Raw genomic sequence first — 13,975 nt, forward strand, 5'->3', positions numbered from 1 at the left:
TCAAAAATGCATTTTTTTGCATTTTTTAAACTTTTCGCAAATTACCATGAAGGTTTACTTCATGGTAACTTTCCCCTTCCTAATTGCGAATTTGCAAATTGAATTAAATCATGCATAGCATTTAAGAAATCGCAAAATTTGTGATTTCTTAAATGCTATCGCAATTTGAGAAATCGCAAAAAATTGCGATTTCTTAAATTGGGATAATTGAAAAAAAAATGATGCATCCCAAAAAAGGTTTTTGCATTCGCAAACGGCCGATTTTTGCGATTCGCGCCGTTTGCGAATGCAAAAACGCTTGATGCATGTGGGCCTTAGTTTCCCTGCTACAACATGCCCGCTACTCGGGCCGGTTGTTACGGTCATGGGAGCTCTCTCTCCCTAACCGCCGCTGTTAGTGCTGGCTCGCAGTCCGCTCCTCTGACCACCAGAGGGAGCCTGTTTGCCCTCTTCACGCTGCGCACTCTAATGGCATTCTGCGCATTCCGCGCATTCTTCAGCCGAGAGCAGCGCCGCATTGGAGCCTTTGGTCTGCCTTCACGCCCGTTTGGGATCTCTACTCGGCCTTTAGGCCATTCTTTGCTGTGCACACCTCCGTTTTATATTAACGTCCGTTTTCGGGTCTGTAGCCTGCCGTTAGGCAGTGTCCTCATTCAAAAGGGGGGTCAGTATTAGGCCTGTGTGCTCCTACGCTCCTTGAGGGACTCTAGTATATTGTGATTTTTTTTAAATTCTGAGGACCATTTTTCGTATTCAGACTTTCCCTTTTATATTGTCTTGCACCTGGGCTTTTGGGTCCTGGGCACTTGTCCTCCTTTATCGCAGGCTCTGCTCGCCCAAAGTGTAGGCTGACACCCAGCCCCCCATATTTGACCTTTAGGTCTGTGCTTAGCCCACTTACCTTACACAGAGTTTTTCTTCCTGGTGCCATGACTTCTTATCAGGAGAATTACTCTGATGACCAGTGGGAGGAGGAGCCCCATAGCAACCTTCCTTGGGTAGATTCTTTTTATAATGCAGTGGATAATACCATTCACACTGCGGTCACCGAGGCTATGGCTCAGTTAAAGGATCGCCTCAAGCGGAAAATTGATAAGGCTTGCGCACTTTTAGCCAAAGCTGCGCAATGTGCACAGAACCCTACTCCGGGAGATGCTGGGTCTGATGATCAACCTCCACCTCCCAAACGTCCCTGGGACTCAGGCGCTGACACGGATGCCTTCAGTCGCCTTAAGCAGGGATTCCTGGCTAGTTCACAAGCGCCCTCAGCCCTTCTTGCACCGATTCCGGCGGCAGCCTCGAATGAGGCCCAGGGGGCGAATGACCAGGGTGACGCAGACGATCAGGGAGACGCTGATGATGAGGCCGGTCCCTCCCGCCCCTGGCCTCCCTCTCGCCCCTCTCCAGATTCTGATGATCAGGGCCTATGTGCTGATATGTTGAATCCTGATGACATTCTACATCCCAGGTCATTGGACTGGGCCCCATCAGAAAAGGTAGCCCAATACGTGGCCAGCAATTGCTTCCGAGTGGAATGTCCCCGTCCATCCCTAGAGGGGAAGGTGGCGGCCACCCCCGATATAGATCCCCATATGGCCACCTTCTTACAGAAGTTTGTGAAGAACCCCAAAAAGGGTATAGATAGATCTTGGCGGGCTTGCCAGGACAAGCTGTTAGATGCTTTGGGCCCTATCACAAAAATTTTGGATATGGCTGAGGAGGCAAAAGCCTTGGGTTCCCTTATTTCCCCTGACCAACTCTCTTCGTGGGCGCAGAGGGTGGTCGTTTTCCTCGGAAACGCTAACTGCTCCCTATCTACCGAGTGGCGGAGGCCTCTCCTCATTGACCCCTTCGCTGCTCATGACGAGCTCAGCTAGTCATGAGGCACGGTTGAGCTGTGCTTATGACGAGCTGAGCTCGTCATGAATAAAGGTAACTCTGTGAATCCAGCACCGGGGGGGAAAACCTCTAGCAGCCAAGGTGTTAAGATCGACCCCAAGCTTGGGGACCTCGCCGATTCGGGAGCGGGCCCTGTCGCCCAGGGCGGGTTATTTGGAGAACCCTTTAAGGAGCTGGGGCGTTTCGTTAACACTTTTACATCATTTGACAAAGCCCAGTCTTCTATTAAGAGGGTGTTTCGCCCTCGGGTTTTCCGCGGGGCCGGACGAGGTAGGGGCCGCTCGTCCAGAGGACCAGGCCCCAACCAAGGCTCCAACCAGGGCCGTTATCAAGACCAGGCAAGATTTGGAAACTTTTATCCGACAAGAGGTTGACGTGGCAAAGGTCGAGGCGGCGGTGCCTCCAACGCATCCAGTGAGTAGTCTCCCTTCTTCCCGTCTAAGTGTGGGGGGTCGGCTGGCTTATTTTTTCTAGGCATGGACTTCCATCACAGGGGGATGCCTGAGTGTTGCAGATGGTCCGAGGGTTGCACATCGCGTTCCAAGGGGACCCTGTTCAGCCAGTTCGGCCACGGCCCCTCTGTTTTTCGTCGGCAGATGCGGCGTTTGTGGACCACAAGGTGCGCTCCCTCCTTGAAAAAGGGGTCATCGCGGAAACTTCTCTCCACCCACGAGGGTTTATCAGCAACCTCTTTCTGGTGGACAAGCCAGATGGGGGCCAAAGACCCGTAATCCATCTTCGGGAGTTCAACGAGTGGTTGTTTTATCGTCACTTCAAGATGGAAGGGATCCATCTTATCCGCAATATTCTTCGCCCCAACGACTAGCTAGCGCGTCTCAACCTCAAGGATGCCTACCTGGCAATTCCCATCTTTCCGCCTCACAGGCGTTTCCTTCAGTTTCTTTGGAAGGACAAGAACTTCGAGTTCACAACACTTCCGTGCGGCCTGTCGTCAGCCCCTTGGTGCTTCACCAAGGTCCTCCGGCCGGTCATGGAGCGCCTTCAAGCATCCGGCGTTCGCCATATCGTCTACCTCGACGATATTCTTCTGATGGCGCAGTGCCCCAGAGCCTTAGCGGCTCAGCTCCAGTCCGCGGTGAACCTCCGCCAGGGGTTGGGCTTTGTGATCAACGAGGCCAAGTCCACCTTGGTGCATACCCAGAAGGTCGTCTTCTTGGGCTTCCATATAGATTCAGTAGCCTCCACCCTCAGCCTTCCCTTTTGCAAGTTGACGAAAATTTGGCACGAGATCCGGAGGACTCTGGCTCAGTCACAAACCTCCCTCCGATAGCTGGCTCGCATTATCGGCCTGCTCTCTGCCTCAATCCAGGCCATCTTCCTGGGGCTCTTGCATTACTAGGCCCTCCAGCGCCTCAAAGCAATGCATTTCTGACGCGGCCTGTCCTACTCAAAAAAGGTTCCGCTTTCCGAGTACACCAAGGAAGAGCTTCAATGGTGGCTGGCCAACATGGAAGCTTGGAACGGGAGGGCGATTTTCGGATCCACGCTGGATATTGTTATCGAATCCGACGCCAGCAGGTCCGGCTGGGGCGCGAGGTATGGAGAGTTCACCACTGGCGGTGCGTGGTATTCTCGATATATCAACTGTCTGGAGCTCTTAGCGGGCTCTTTCGCAATCCATTGCTGGACCAGGGACTCAGTACTTTCCTGTGTCCTCTTCAAGATGGACAATGTATCAGCAGTCCGGTAATAAACCATCTCGGAGAAACGCGGTCGAAGGCCCTCTCGGACCTGGCGGCACACCTTTGGCAGTACTGCCTGGACCATCAGATCTCTCTTACGGTATCTTCCCGGGCGGACAATCAGGTGGCAGATTTCCACTCTGCATCTTTACGATCCAAACCTTGGAAGCTGCACCCAGGGGTTTTTGCGGATCTCCGGGGCGTGTGGGGCCCCTTCTCTGTGAATCTGTTCGCCTCCTGTCTGGATCACCAGCTTCCCTGGTTCTTCAGCTGGAGGCCAGATCCCTTGGCGGAGAAAAGGGAAACCTTTCTGCAGGATTAGCGGATCGAAACAGGATATGCCTTTCCCCCGTTCGCCATGATCACGAGACGCAAGTTTGGTTTCCAGTTCTTCTGGAACTTTCTTGGGATTCTCCAATCCCACTCCCCCACTTTCCAGCCCTCTTGCTCAATCCGGACGGGGATCCTCACCCACTCATTCTGCAGGGCTCGCTGGCCCTGATTGCGTGGAGGATTACCGGGGACGTTGGGCGGTACCGGGCATTTTTGGAGCGGCTGAGAAGTACATGTCCAAGGCCTTGTCCAACAGTACAATTGAGCACTACCGATCCACTTGGAAAAGATGGCGTCTTTGGTGTTTGCGACGGGGTTTCAATCCTGTGGCAGCTGATGTGACTGCAGTCTTGAATTTCTTAGCTGGTTTGGCGGAGGAGGGGTTAGCTTATCGCTCAATCAATACCTTCCGCTCAGCAGTCTCAGCAGGTCATGGCGTGGTGGACGGTTCCTCAGTAGGGGAATATCGTTTGGTTTGTAAGTTATGTGGCATTCGCTTGTCCTTACCACCGGAACCGAGATACTCTGCCCTTTGGGATGTCAACCAGGTCCTCAACTTGTTTCTTTCCTGGCAGCCGAATAGATTCCTTTCGCGTAGGGAACTTTTGGCGAAGCTGGCATGCTCTTGTGCTTAGTGTCCTGCAGGCGAGTCTCAGACGTTTGGGCTCTGGATATTTCCAGGAGAATTTTTTTCCCCTTCGGGGGTGACGTTTACAATCCGTAGGCGGACTAAAACTGGCACGAAAATTATATCCTACCCAGCCTTCCCGGATTCCCCTAAGCTCTCTGTGGTGTCTTGCCTTAAGGCGTATGAGGAAATGTCGGAAGAGTTCCGCCCCCCCGGTGAACGGCAGTTGCCTATTGCCCTGCAGAACCTCCCCAACAATCGCCCTCTGGGTCCTTTGGGTGATGCAGGAGGCGGGCATTGATCTACGGCTTTTTGGGGCCCATTCAGCTAGGGAGGCAATGGCTTCCAAGGCGTTTACCCTGGGAGCTCATCTGGAAGACATTTTGAACTCTGCAGATTGGTCTTCAGACTCTACCTTCAACCAGTTTTACTTCAAACCGGTGCTTGATATGGCTCACTTGGTGATGAGTAACCTTTAAACAAGCATAATTCTTGCCTCCGGTCCTAGCTATTGTGACGGAAAGTTTCAATTCTATTAAGGACTTGGAGGCGAGGATTATCCCGCCCAGGGTACATCTACCCACCCTTCGTATCACAGTAAGTAAGGGTATGTTCCTGGTTAGATCAGTTGTATCTGGTGTTGAACTATGCCTTTGCCTTTCCCCCTACAGGGCTAAACCTTAGCCATGGCACTTGCCTTATTATGATTCTGGCAACCACGATTCCTGAGCTGTTCAAGCGCATTGAAAGAGGAGGAATAGAGGCTGACGGAGGACTATGAGGGACCAGAACCTCTGTGATTGGTGGATTCCTATGGACACTCTGTACATAATCTTTGTACTCTTTGTTCAAAACTCTATTCCATTCCCTGGGGTTCATGGAAATGATAGTTTTGTTATCTGTTCTTTGTAATGGCTGCTTGTTAATAAAGTGGAGAAAGTAAAGCCTAATCCTCGCCTCCGAGTCCTTAATAGAATTGAAACTTTCCGTCACGATAGCTAGGACTTTTTTCATTCACCAGGAAGGTAATTTGCCCGTTTGCTCCACTAAATTCTACAGTTTTATATTCAGCTTAGTCTTTTTTTACATTAAAAACAACAGTACGGCTATAACATAACATAACATAACATCTGTTCAATCTGTTCATTTATCTGTGTTAGTCTGATTTTTAACGTATTCTTTAAACTATACCCCATTAAATCACTAAGTTTCTTCTCTCATCCCAGGTGGCAGTGCAGTCGAAAAATGATGATTCCAGTGGTGAAAAGCCTTGCCTTGACTTGTTCATAGATAGTGACTTCAATGCAACCTTGAAACGTAAGTGACCAGCACTGCTAGCTAAACCTTTTTACTGTACAGACTGTGAGGACCATGCAGACTGCAAATTATTTCTTCCATGTTTAATCTCCAAGGTCCTATTACACAATGTTAAGGTAACACTTGCTATAGTGATCTTACCAGAGTTTTATATTCACAGACTATCAGCCTGATTCATGAAGCAAAATTGGGAGCGCAATAGCTGCGAAAATGCTATTGTGAGCGCAATTGACAAAATCGGTATTCTAGAAGAAAATTGCGAAAACACAGAATAGCAAAATCGCAAAAAGATTTGCAGAATCCCGGCAGTAGACCATTAGCGATTCGGAATTTGCGAGAAACCACGGTTCTCTTCCAGGGGTATCCTCATCAAAGTCATAAGCATTAGAATATTCCCGCCCATGCGCGGGACCCCGGAAACAATATATTATATGTGCCCCACATATACATATACATATAAATATATATATATAAAAATAAGCAATTGCAGCCTAATAAAACAGTAGAGCTGGAGTATGCTGTGAAGAATTTCCACCATACATGTGTAATAGCATTAGAAACATGATAAACAACACCAATGCTTGTTTAGAAACTGTTTTAATGCTTAGAAAGCAGTAGAAATTCTCATAACACACTGTAAGCATATACAGCTCCCAGGCTGCATTGCAAATACCCAGTCTAAAAAGACTGAAAAGCTAACCCTGTGGCTGCATGTACCAAAACTGACGCTGTGCCTTTAAGGCACCTCTGCCCCTAGCTTCCCATCATGCCTCAGGGGTTACAGTTAGGTCAGTTGTTCTTTCCGGCTCCTTCAGGAAGGACCCTGGATACACAGCTCCACATTTTTTCTGCCTTTTTCAGTCAGAAAATCTTCAAAAGAACAATTTTTTGATTTACTTTGACTTTTAACATCAGGGTCAAGTAAATAACTGCTTAGCAGTCGAATTTTTGTTAGGTTTTCCTGTCAGGATGCCTTCATTATTTGATGATTGCCCTTCTTGTGGCCACAAGAAGGCAAAAACGGACTCTCATGAGGTCTGTATTTTATGCTTGCCAGAAGATCATGATCCAAAGGACTGTTCTCATTGTCAAAACCTGTCTGACAGAACTTTAAAAGACAGGGAGAGGAACAGGCTCTATGGTTTGGCCCAAAGATCCATGAGGGGAAGATCTACAGAGAGGAAGAGTTCAAAGAGACTCAGAACTCCCTCCAAAGGCAAGTCAGAGCGTCCATCGACCTCAGCGCCGGGCTCGGCGCTGAAAAAACAACATCTGATGGAAAATTCGAAAGATAAAGCTCCGTCGACGTCGGGACCGCCGTCGATGAGGAAATCGTCGTCGAAAAGAAAATCACCGACGACGAAGAAAGCTCCGCCGTCGTCAACTAGGCGACGATCGGCGTCGAGAGAAGCCACGAGATCTCCGTCGACAAGAAGATCGGCGTCAAGACATAAGTCAACTCCGCCGCCGTCAACCAGGCGACGGTCGGCGTCGAGAGACAGAATACACTCGCCGTCGTCTCAACGTCGACAGGCTTCGAAGAGTGTGACACCTCCGCCGAAGTCTCCACGGAGGCGCTCGGCGTCGAGGAGCAAGAGCCCCCTCGGACGATCGTCGTCGAGGAAGGGATCATCGTCGAAGACGTGTCGGCGCTCGACGTCGAGGATGTCCGATCCTCCGCCGTCTCCACATGCCAGGTCGACATCAAGGGCTTCGTCGACGACAGGACGTCGAAGGCCATCTCCGTCGCCGACAGACCAACGTCGGTCGACGTCGAGACCTCCGTCGACGGCAGGGCAACGCCGTTCGACGTCGAGACCTCTGTCGACGGCAGGGCAACGCCGCTCGACGTCGAGACCTCCGTCGACGGCAGGGCAACGCCGTTCGACGTCGAAACCTCCGTCGAAGGCGGGACGACGCCGTTCGACGTCGAGGGAGAAGACCCCGTCATCGGCTCGACATCACAGGTCGACGTCGAGAGAACACAGGTCGTCATCGAGGCGTTCGACATCGAAGATTATCACTCCGTCGACGCCGCAGAGGCGTCCAACGTCAAGGGAAAGACTTTTAAGACGTCCGCCAACACCGGTGAGACGAAAATCTCCTTCAGTGCCTTCGACTATTTTGGTGACCCAATCGGCTTCTCACCATTCCTCCTCAAGTGGCTCTAGCTCATCGAGGTCCACTTCCAGGAGTAGAAGTCTGTTGCCCCAGCGAAAGATAACACTCTCGCCAAGATGGTATGCTCCGTTGAGCAATTGGAAGGATTCTGGAGCGACGGAGAGGCTGCAAAGATATGTAAGCCCACTCCACAGGTCACCCCTTCAGAGACTGATAGAAGAGACAGACAGACAGAGTCCCATCAGGCACCGATCACGCTCTCGGGAGAGGAGAGCGGAAAGGTCGCATACCCCCAGGGTCTCCCGATCGCCACGGAGAGAGCATCCCAGATCTCGAACACCGAGAAGGGAGAAACGAACTGAGAGGTCGAGATCTCCACGAAGGGAGCATCGGAGAGAATCACATTCTCCTCGAAGGGAAGACCGATCGAGAAGATCGCCAGTGAGGAAGGAAAAATCTCACCACAGGAGAAGGAGAACACCATCATCCTCCTCCTCATCTTCTTCGAGATCTTCTAAAGGGGATTACTCCCCAACGCTGGCAGACAGCCCTCGCTCCAGAGCTTCCCCGCTTGACGACGTCAACACATATCTGGACGTTCTTCAAAGGGGCGCTAAAAAACTTCAAATAGAAATGGCTGTTCCAGAAGTTTCCACTACTGTGATTTTTGAGACCCTTCGGCACAAATCATATTCACGGCCTTTGCTCCCATTGGTTCCAGGGATAATGGACCCAATCAAGGAGGTCTTCCTCACGCCAGCGGCGATCAGAGCGGTTCCGGCACGTATCCAGAAAAAGTATAGGCCGGCCGACTCGGATCCAATCTTTGTTAAAGGGGAGCCTGCGGCGGACTCAGTTATCGTAGCCTCAGCTAGGAAGAATCACGCAGTCGCTCCCTCTTCTTCAGTTCCTCCTGACCAGGACAGCAAGACCCAAGATTCTTGGGGACGCAGAGTGTGCAGCACAGCAGCTTCATCCCTGAAAGTCTCTAGTGCCTCAGCACTTCTCGGCAGGTATGATAGAGCTCTGTGGGACTCCATGGAACGATTCAAAGAGAAATTGCCCAAGGAGGACCAGAAGGACTTTGAGGAAACAGTGACGGAGGGCTGTTTGGTGGCAAACCAAATGATCAGTTCATCCGCAGATAACGCCCTTCTAGCAGGACATGCCTACTCACATGGGGTTTGCGCGAGAAGATCTTCTTGGTTGCGGTTAACTGGTCTCAAACCAGATGCCCAGCAACGCATCCTCAATCTGCCCTTCTCAGGATCTTCACTCTTTGGGGAGCATGCCGATCAGGAAATGACCCGCATGAAAACCGAATTGGACACGGTGAAGGCGGTTGGTCTGGAAAAGAAGAAAGAGCAGTTCAAGCGACGCTTCAAGACCAACAAGAACCGGGGAGGCCAACAGAGGGTTCAAACCCCTCAATGGTCTCAGAACAAGCCACAAGGGAAGACACAATACAGAGGAGGAAAATCGGGCAGAGGCAGAGGCGGACATCATCAGTCCTCTACCACGCCTAGAGGAGGCAAGGCCTGAGCAGTGGCTTCCTCTGGCGCCGTTACCCACTCCAGTGGGAGGAAGTGCTTCGCAACACCTGGCAGAGTGGGTCAGCATCACAAAAGATCAGTGGGTGCTGAATATACTGCGCAATGGATATGCGCTACGTTTCCGGAAGAGACCACAACCGATTCCTCCAAAAAAGACTCGCTCGTACCATCTAAACCTCCTCAAAAGGGAGGTGAGCGTCCTCTTAAAGAAAAACGCAATCGAAGAGGTACCCCCATCCCAAAGGGGGAGAGGAGTGTACTCAAGGTATTTTCTAGTCCCCAAAAGAGACCAAGAGGACAAGTTCAGAACGATTTTAGATCTTCGGACCCTCAACAAGGTGGTGGTCAAAGAGAAGTTTCGCATGCTGGCACTTCATCAGATATGTCCTCATCTACAAAGTGGAGATTGGATGTGTTCGGTGGATTTACAGGACGCGTACTTCCACATTCCTATAACACCAGGTCATCGGAAGTACTTGAGGTTTCTGGTAGGGAACAAGCATTACCAGTACAAAGTACTTCCGTTCGGTCTGAAATCCGCACCAAGGGTGTTCACCAAGTGCATGGCAGTGGTAGCGGCATGTCTACACAAAAAAGGTCTTTTTGTGTACCCATATCTAGACGACTGGCTCCTGAAGAGCCCGTCCCCTCATCAAGCCACCAAAGACTGTCGTCTGTGTCTTCAACAACTACACAGGCTTGGGCTCCACGTGAACACAGAAAAGTCAGTCCTGCATCCCACACAAACCATCCACTATCTGGGAGCAGTTCTAGACACAAATTTAGGAAGAGCGTTTCCTTCGCAGGAGAGACTATCTTCCATGGGGCAGAAATGCAGAAAGTTACTTCAGTTTCCTCGTCCAAAGGTGCGAGAAGTAGCGTCTCTACTGGGCTCCATGGCGTCCTGCATCTTCCTAATTCCAAACGCCAGGTTGGGGATGCGTCCTCTACAAGAGTCTGTGGAAGATCAGTGGGACCAAGCGACAGGAGATTGGGAGGATCGAATCATCCTATCTCAAGCAGCACTGTCCTCAATACAGTGGTGGACTCGCCCTCGGAATGTCTTGCAGGGAGTCCCTTTTCAGCAGCCTCTTCCTTCGATGTCTGTGGTAACGGACGCATCTCTGGAAGCTTGGGGTGCTCACATGGGTCGTCTTCAGATTCAGGGTCGCTGGTCGACCAACCTTCAGACATACCATATCAACATGCTGGAACTTCGAGCAGTTCATCTGGCACTCAAAGCGTTCCTTCCAGCAATCACAACGGACAAAATCTTGGTTCAGACGGACAACACTAAAACAATGTTCTATCTGAACAAGCAGGGAGGAACCCGGTCTCGCCCTCTGTCTCAGGAGGCCCAGACAATATGGCACTGGCTTCTGGCTCGGGGACTGTCGGTGGTGGCAGTACACCTTCCAGGCGAGCTAAACACAAAGGCGGACGCACTCAGCAGGCACTTCGAAGATCAGCCAGACTGGGTGCTAAACGACGAAGTAGTCGAAGAACTCTTCCGTTGCTGGGGCCGTCCAGACATAGATTTATTCGCGGACGACGAAAACGCCAAATGCCACGCCTTCGCGTCCAGGTTCCACCGACCAGGGACACAAGCGAACGCTCTCCTGCTGGAGTGGACAGGAATGTTCGCCTATGCGTTTCCTCCTCTGGCACTGATTCCGAAGGTGGTGGCCAAGCTCATCAGATCGAGCATGGACATGATCCTAGTTGCTCCGGATTGGCCGCGACAATGGTGGTATCCAGACCTATTACATCTGTCGCTGTGTCCACACAGACGTCTGCCATGCAGACCAGACCTGTTGAGCAAAATGAACGGGAGGATCCTGCATCCCAACCTCCCGTCACTGAACCTGACTGCATGGCTCCTGAGGTCTTGCAATACGGACACTTAAATCTGCCTCCAGAATGTATGAATATTTTAAAAGAGGCAAAGAGGCCTTCCACAAGGGCGTCTTATGCGTTCAAGTGGAAGAGATTTTTCATTTGGTGTAGGGACCATGGCTTTGATCCCACCAAAGGACAAGAAGAGGTAGTCCTCCCTTACCTCCTTTACTTAGCGACATCAGGGTTGAAATACGCTTCTATCAGGGTTCACCTATCTGCCATAGTAGCGTACAGAAAATCACCTACACAAACGTCGTTTTTTCAGGTCCCAGTGGTTAAGGATTTCCTTCAGGGATTGAAGAAGGTCTATCCCCCTGTGAGAAATCCTTCTCCTCCCTGGGAGTTGAACCTGGTTCTCTCCAGGCTGATGTCTGCGCCGTTTGAACCTATACACAAGGCCTCCTTGCAGCATCTCACTTGGAAGGCGGCCTTCTTGGTGGCAATAACCTCTGCTCGCAGGGTTAGCGAGATTCAAGCACTCTGCACCAAGCCACCTTACACTGTGTTTCACCACAACAGAGTGGTAATGAGGGCTCACCCTTCTTTCCTTCCAAAAGTGGTATCGGATTTTCATATAAACCAAACGATTACCCTTCCTTCGTTCTTTCCTAACCCATCGACCCCAGCTGAGAGGTCGTTGCACTCGTTAGATCTTAAACGGGTGCTAAAGTTTTACCTAGAAAGAACGAAGGGCACCAGAAAGACAGACCAACTCTTTGTCAATTATGGTTCAATGAGGACCGGGTTTGCAGCAGCCAAAAGGTCCATCTCCAGATGGATTGTCTCATGTATCAAACTAGCATACCAGCTGGCTGGCAAACCTTTGTTACAATGCCAAAGCTCATTCCACTAGAGGGAAGGCAGCCACAACAGCATTTTTACATGACATTCCCATGTCAGAAATTGTACCCATATCTAGACGACTGGCTCCTGAAGAGCCCGTCCCCTCATCAAGCCACCAAAGACTGTCTGTGTCTTCAACAACTACACAGGCTTGGGCTCCACGTGAACACAGAAAAGTCAGTCCTGCATCCCACACAAACCATCCACTATCTGGGAGCAGTTCTAGACACAAATTTAGGAAGAGCGTTTCCTTCGCAGGAGAGACTATCTTCCATGGGGCAGAAATGCAGAAAGTTACTTCAGTTTCCTCGTCCAAAGGTGCGAGAAGTAGCGTCTCTACTGGGCTCCATGGCGTCCTGCATCTTCCTAATTCCAAACGCCAGGTTGAGGATGCGTCCTCTACAAGAGTCTGTGGAAGATCAGTGGGACCAAGCGACAGGAGATTGGGAGGATCGAATCATCCTATCTCAAGCAGCACTGTCCTCAATACAGTGGTGGACTCGCCCTCGGAATGTCTTGCAGGGAGTCCCTTTTCAGCAGCCTCTTCCTTCGATGTCTGTGGTAACGGACGCATCTCTGGAAGCTTGGGGTGCTCACATGGGTCGTCTTCAGATTCAGGGTCGCTGGTCGACCAACCTTCAGACATACCATATCAACATGCTGGAACTTCGAGCAGTTCATCTGGCACTCAAAGCGTTCCTTCCAGCAATCACAACGGACAAAATCTTGGTTCAGACGGACAACACTACAACAATGTTCTATCTGAACAAGCAGGGAGGAACCCGGTCTCGCCCTCTGTCTCAGGAGGCCCAGACAGCATAAAGAAAGACAGACCAACTCTTTGTCAATTATGGTTCAATGAGGACCGGGTTTGCAGCAGCCAAAAGGTCCATCTCCAGATGGATTGTCTCATGTATCAAACTAGCATACCAGCTGGCTGGCAAACCTTTGTTACAATGCCAAAGCTCATTCCACTAGAGGGAAGGCAGCCACAACAGCATTTTTACATGACATTCCCATGTCAGAAATTTGCAAGGCTGCGACATGGAAATCAGTCCATACCTTTACAAGGCATTATTGCCTAGAGTCTGATTCCAGAGCGGATTCTCAAGTAGGGCAAGCCTCCTTGAGAAACCTATTTGGGTAGAATAAGGCCTACTTTTGGGCCTACGAATGTGAATGTTACCTGTTGATTCCTTTGCCCGCAGGGATGAGGTGAGGCTCGCTACTCTATTCTAATGCTTATGACTATTGATGAGGATCCCCTGGAAGAGAAGGATTAGTTACTTACCTGTAAGCCTAGTTCTCTTCCAGGGGTATCCTCATCAAAGTCATAAGCAACCCTCCTGCCTCCCCGGGCAAAGGACTTTGTTTATTAAGTAGGAGATGTTTTAACCTGTTATTACCATGGTTTTGTTTTCAGTCTCCGAAAAGAACAACTGACCTAACTGTAACCCCTGAGGCATGATGGGAAGCTAGGGGCAGAGGTGCCTTAAAGGCACAGCGTCAGTTTTGGTACATGCAGCCACAGGGTTAGCTTTTCAGTCTTTTTAGACTGGGTATTTGCAATGCAGCCTGGGAGCTGTATATGCTTACAGTGTGTTATGAGAATTTCTACTGCTATGTATATGTGGGGCACATATAATATATTGTTTCCGGGGTCCCGCGCATGGGCGGGA

General features: G+C 50.5%; 1 protein-coding gene across 1 annotated transcript in view; it reads left to right on the forward strand.

Moving 5' to 3' along the window:
- LOC147706847 (exportin-5-like) overlaps window positions 1-13,975 on the forward strand; it is a 2,027,127-nt gene that overhangs the window by 505,853 nt on the left and 1,507,299 nt on the right. The window contains exon 12 of the mRNA XM_086926003.1: window positions 5,790-5,880. Coding sequence (XP_086782129.1) covers window positions 5,790-5,880 — 91 coding nt within the window. The remainder of the gene's footprint in view (window positions 1-5,789; window positions 5,881-13,975) is intronic.

This window comes from Lissotriton vulgaris, chromosome 6, assembly GCF_964263255.1.
Source record: "Lissotriton vulgaris chromosome 6, aLisVul1.2, whole genome shotgun sequence".
Classification (NCBI taxonomy): domain Eukaryota; kingdom Metazoa; phylum Chordata; class Amphibia; order Caudata; family Salamandridae; genus Lissotriton; species Lissotriton vulgaris.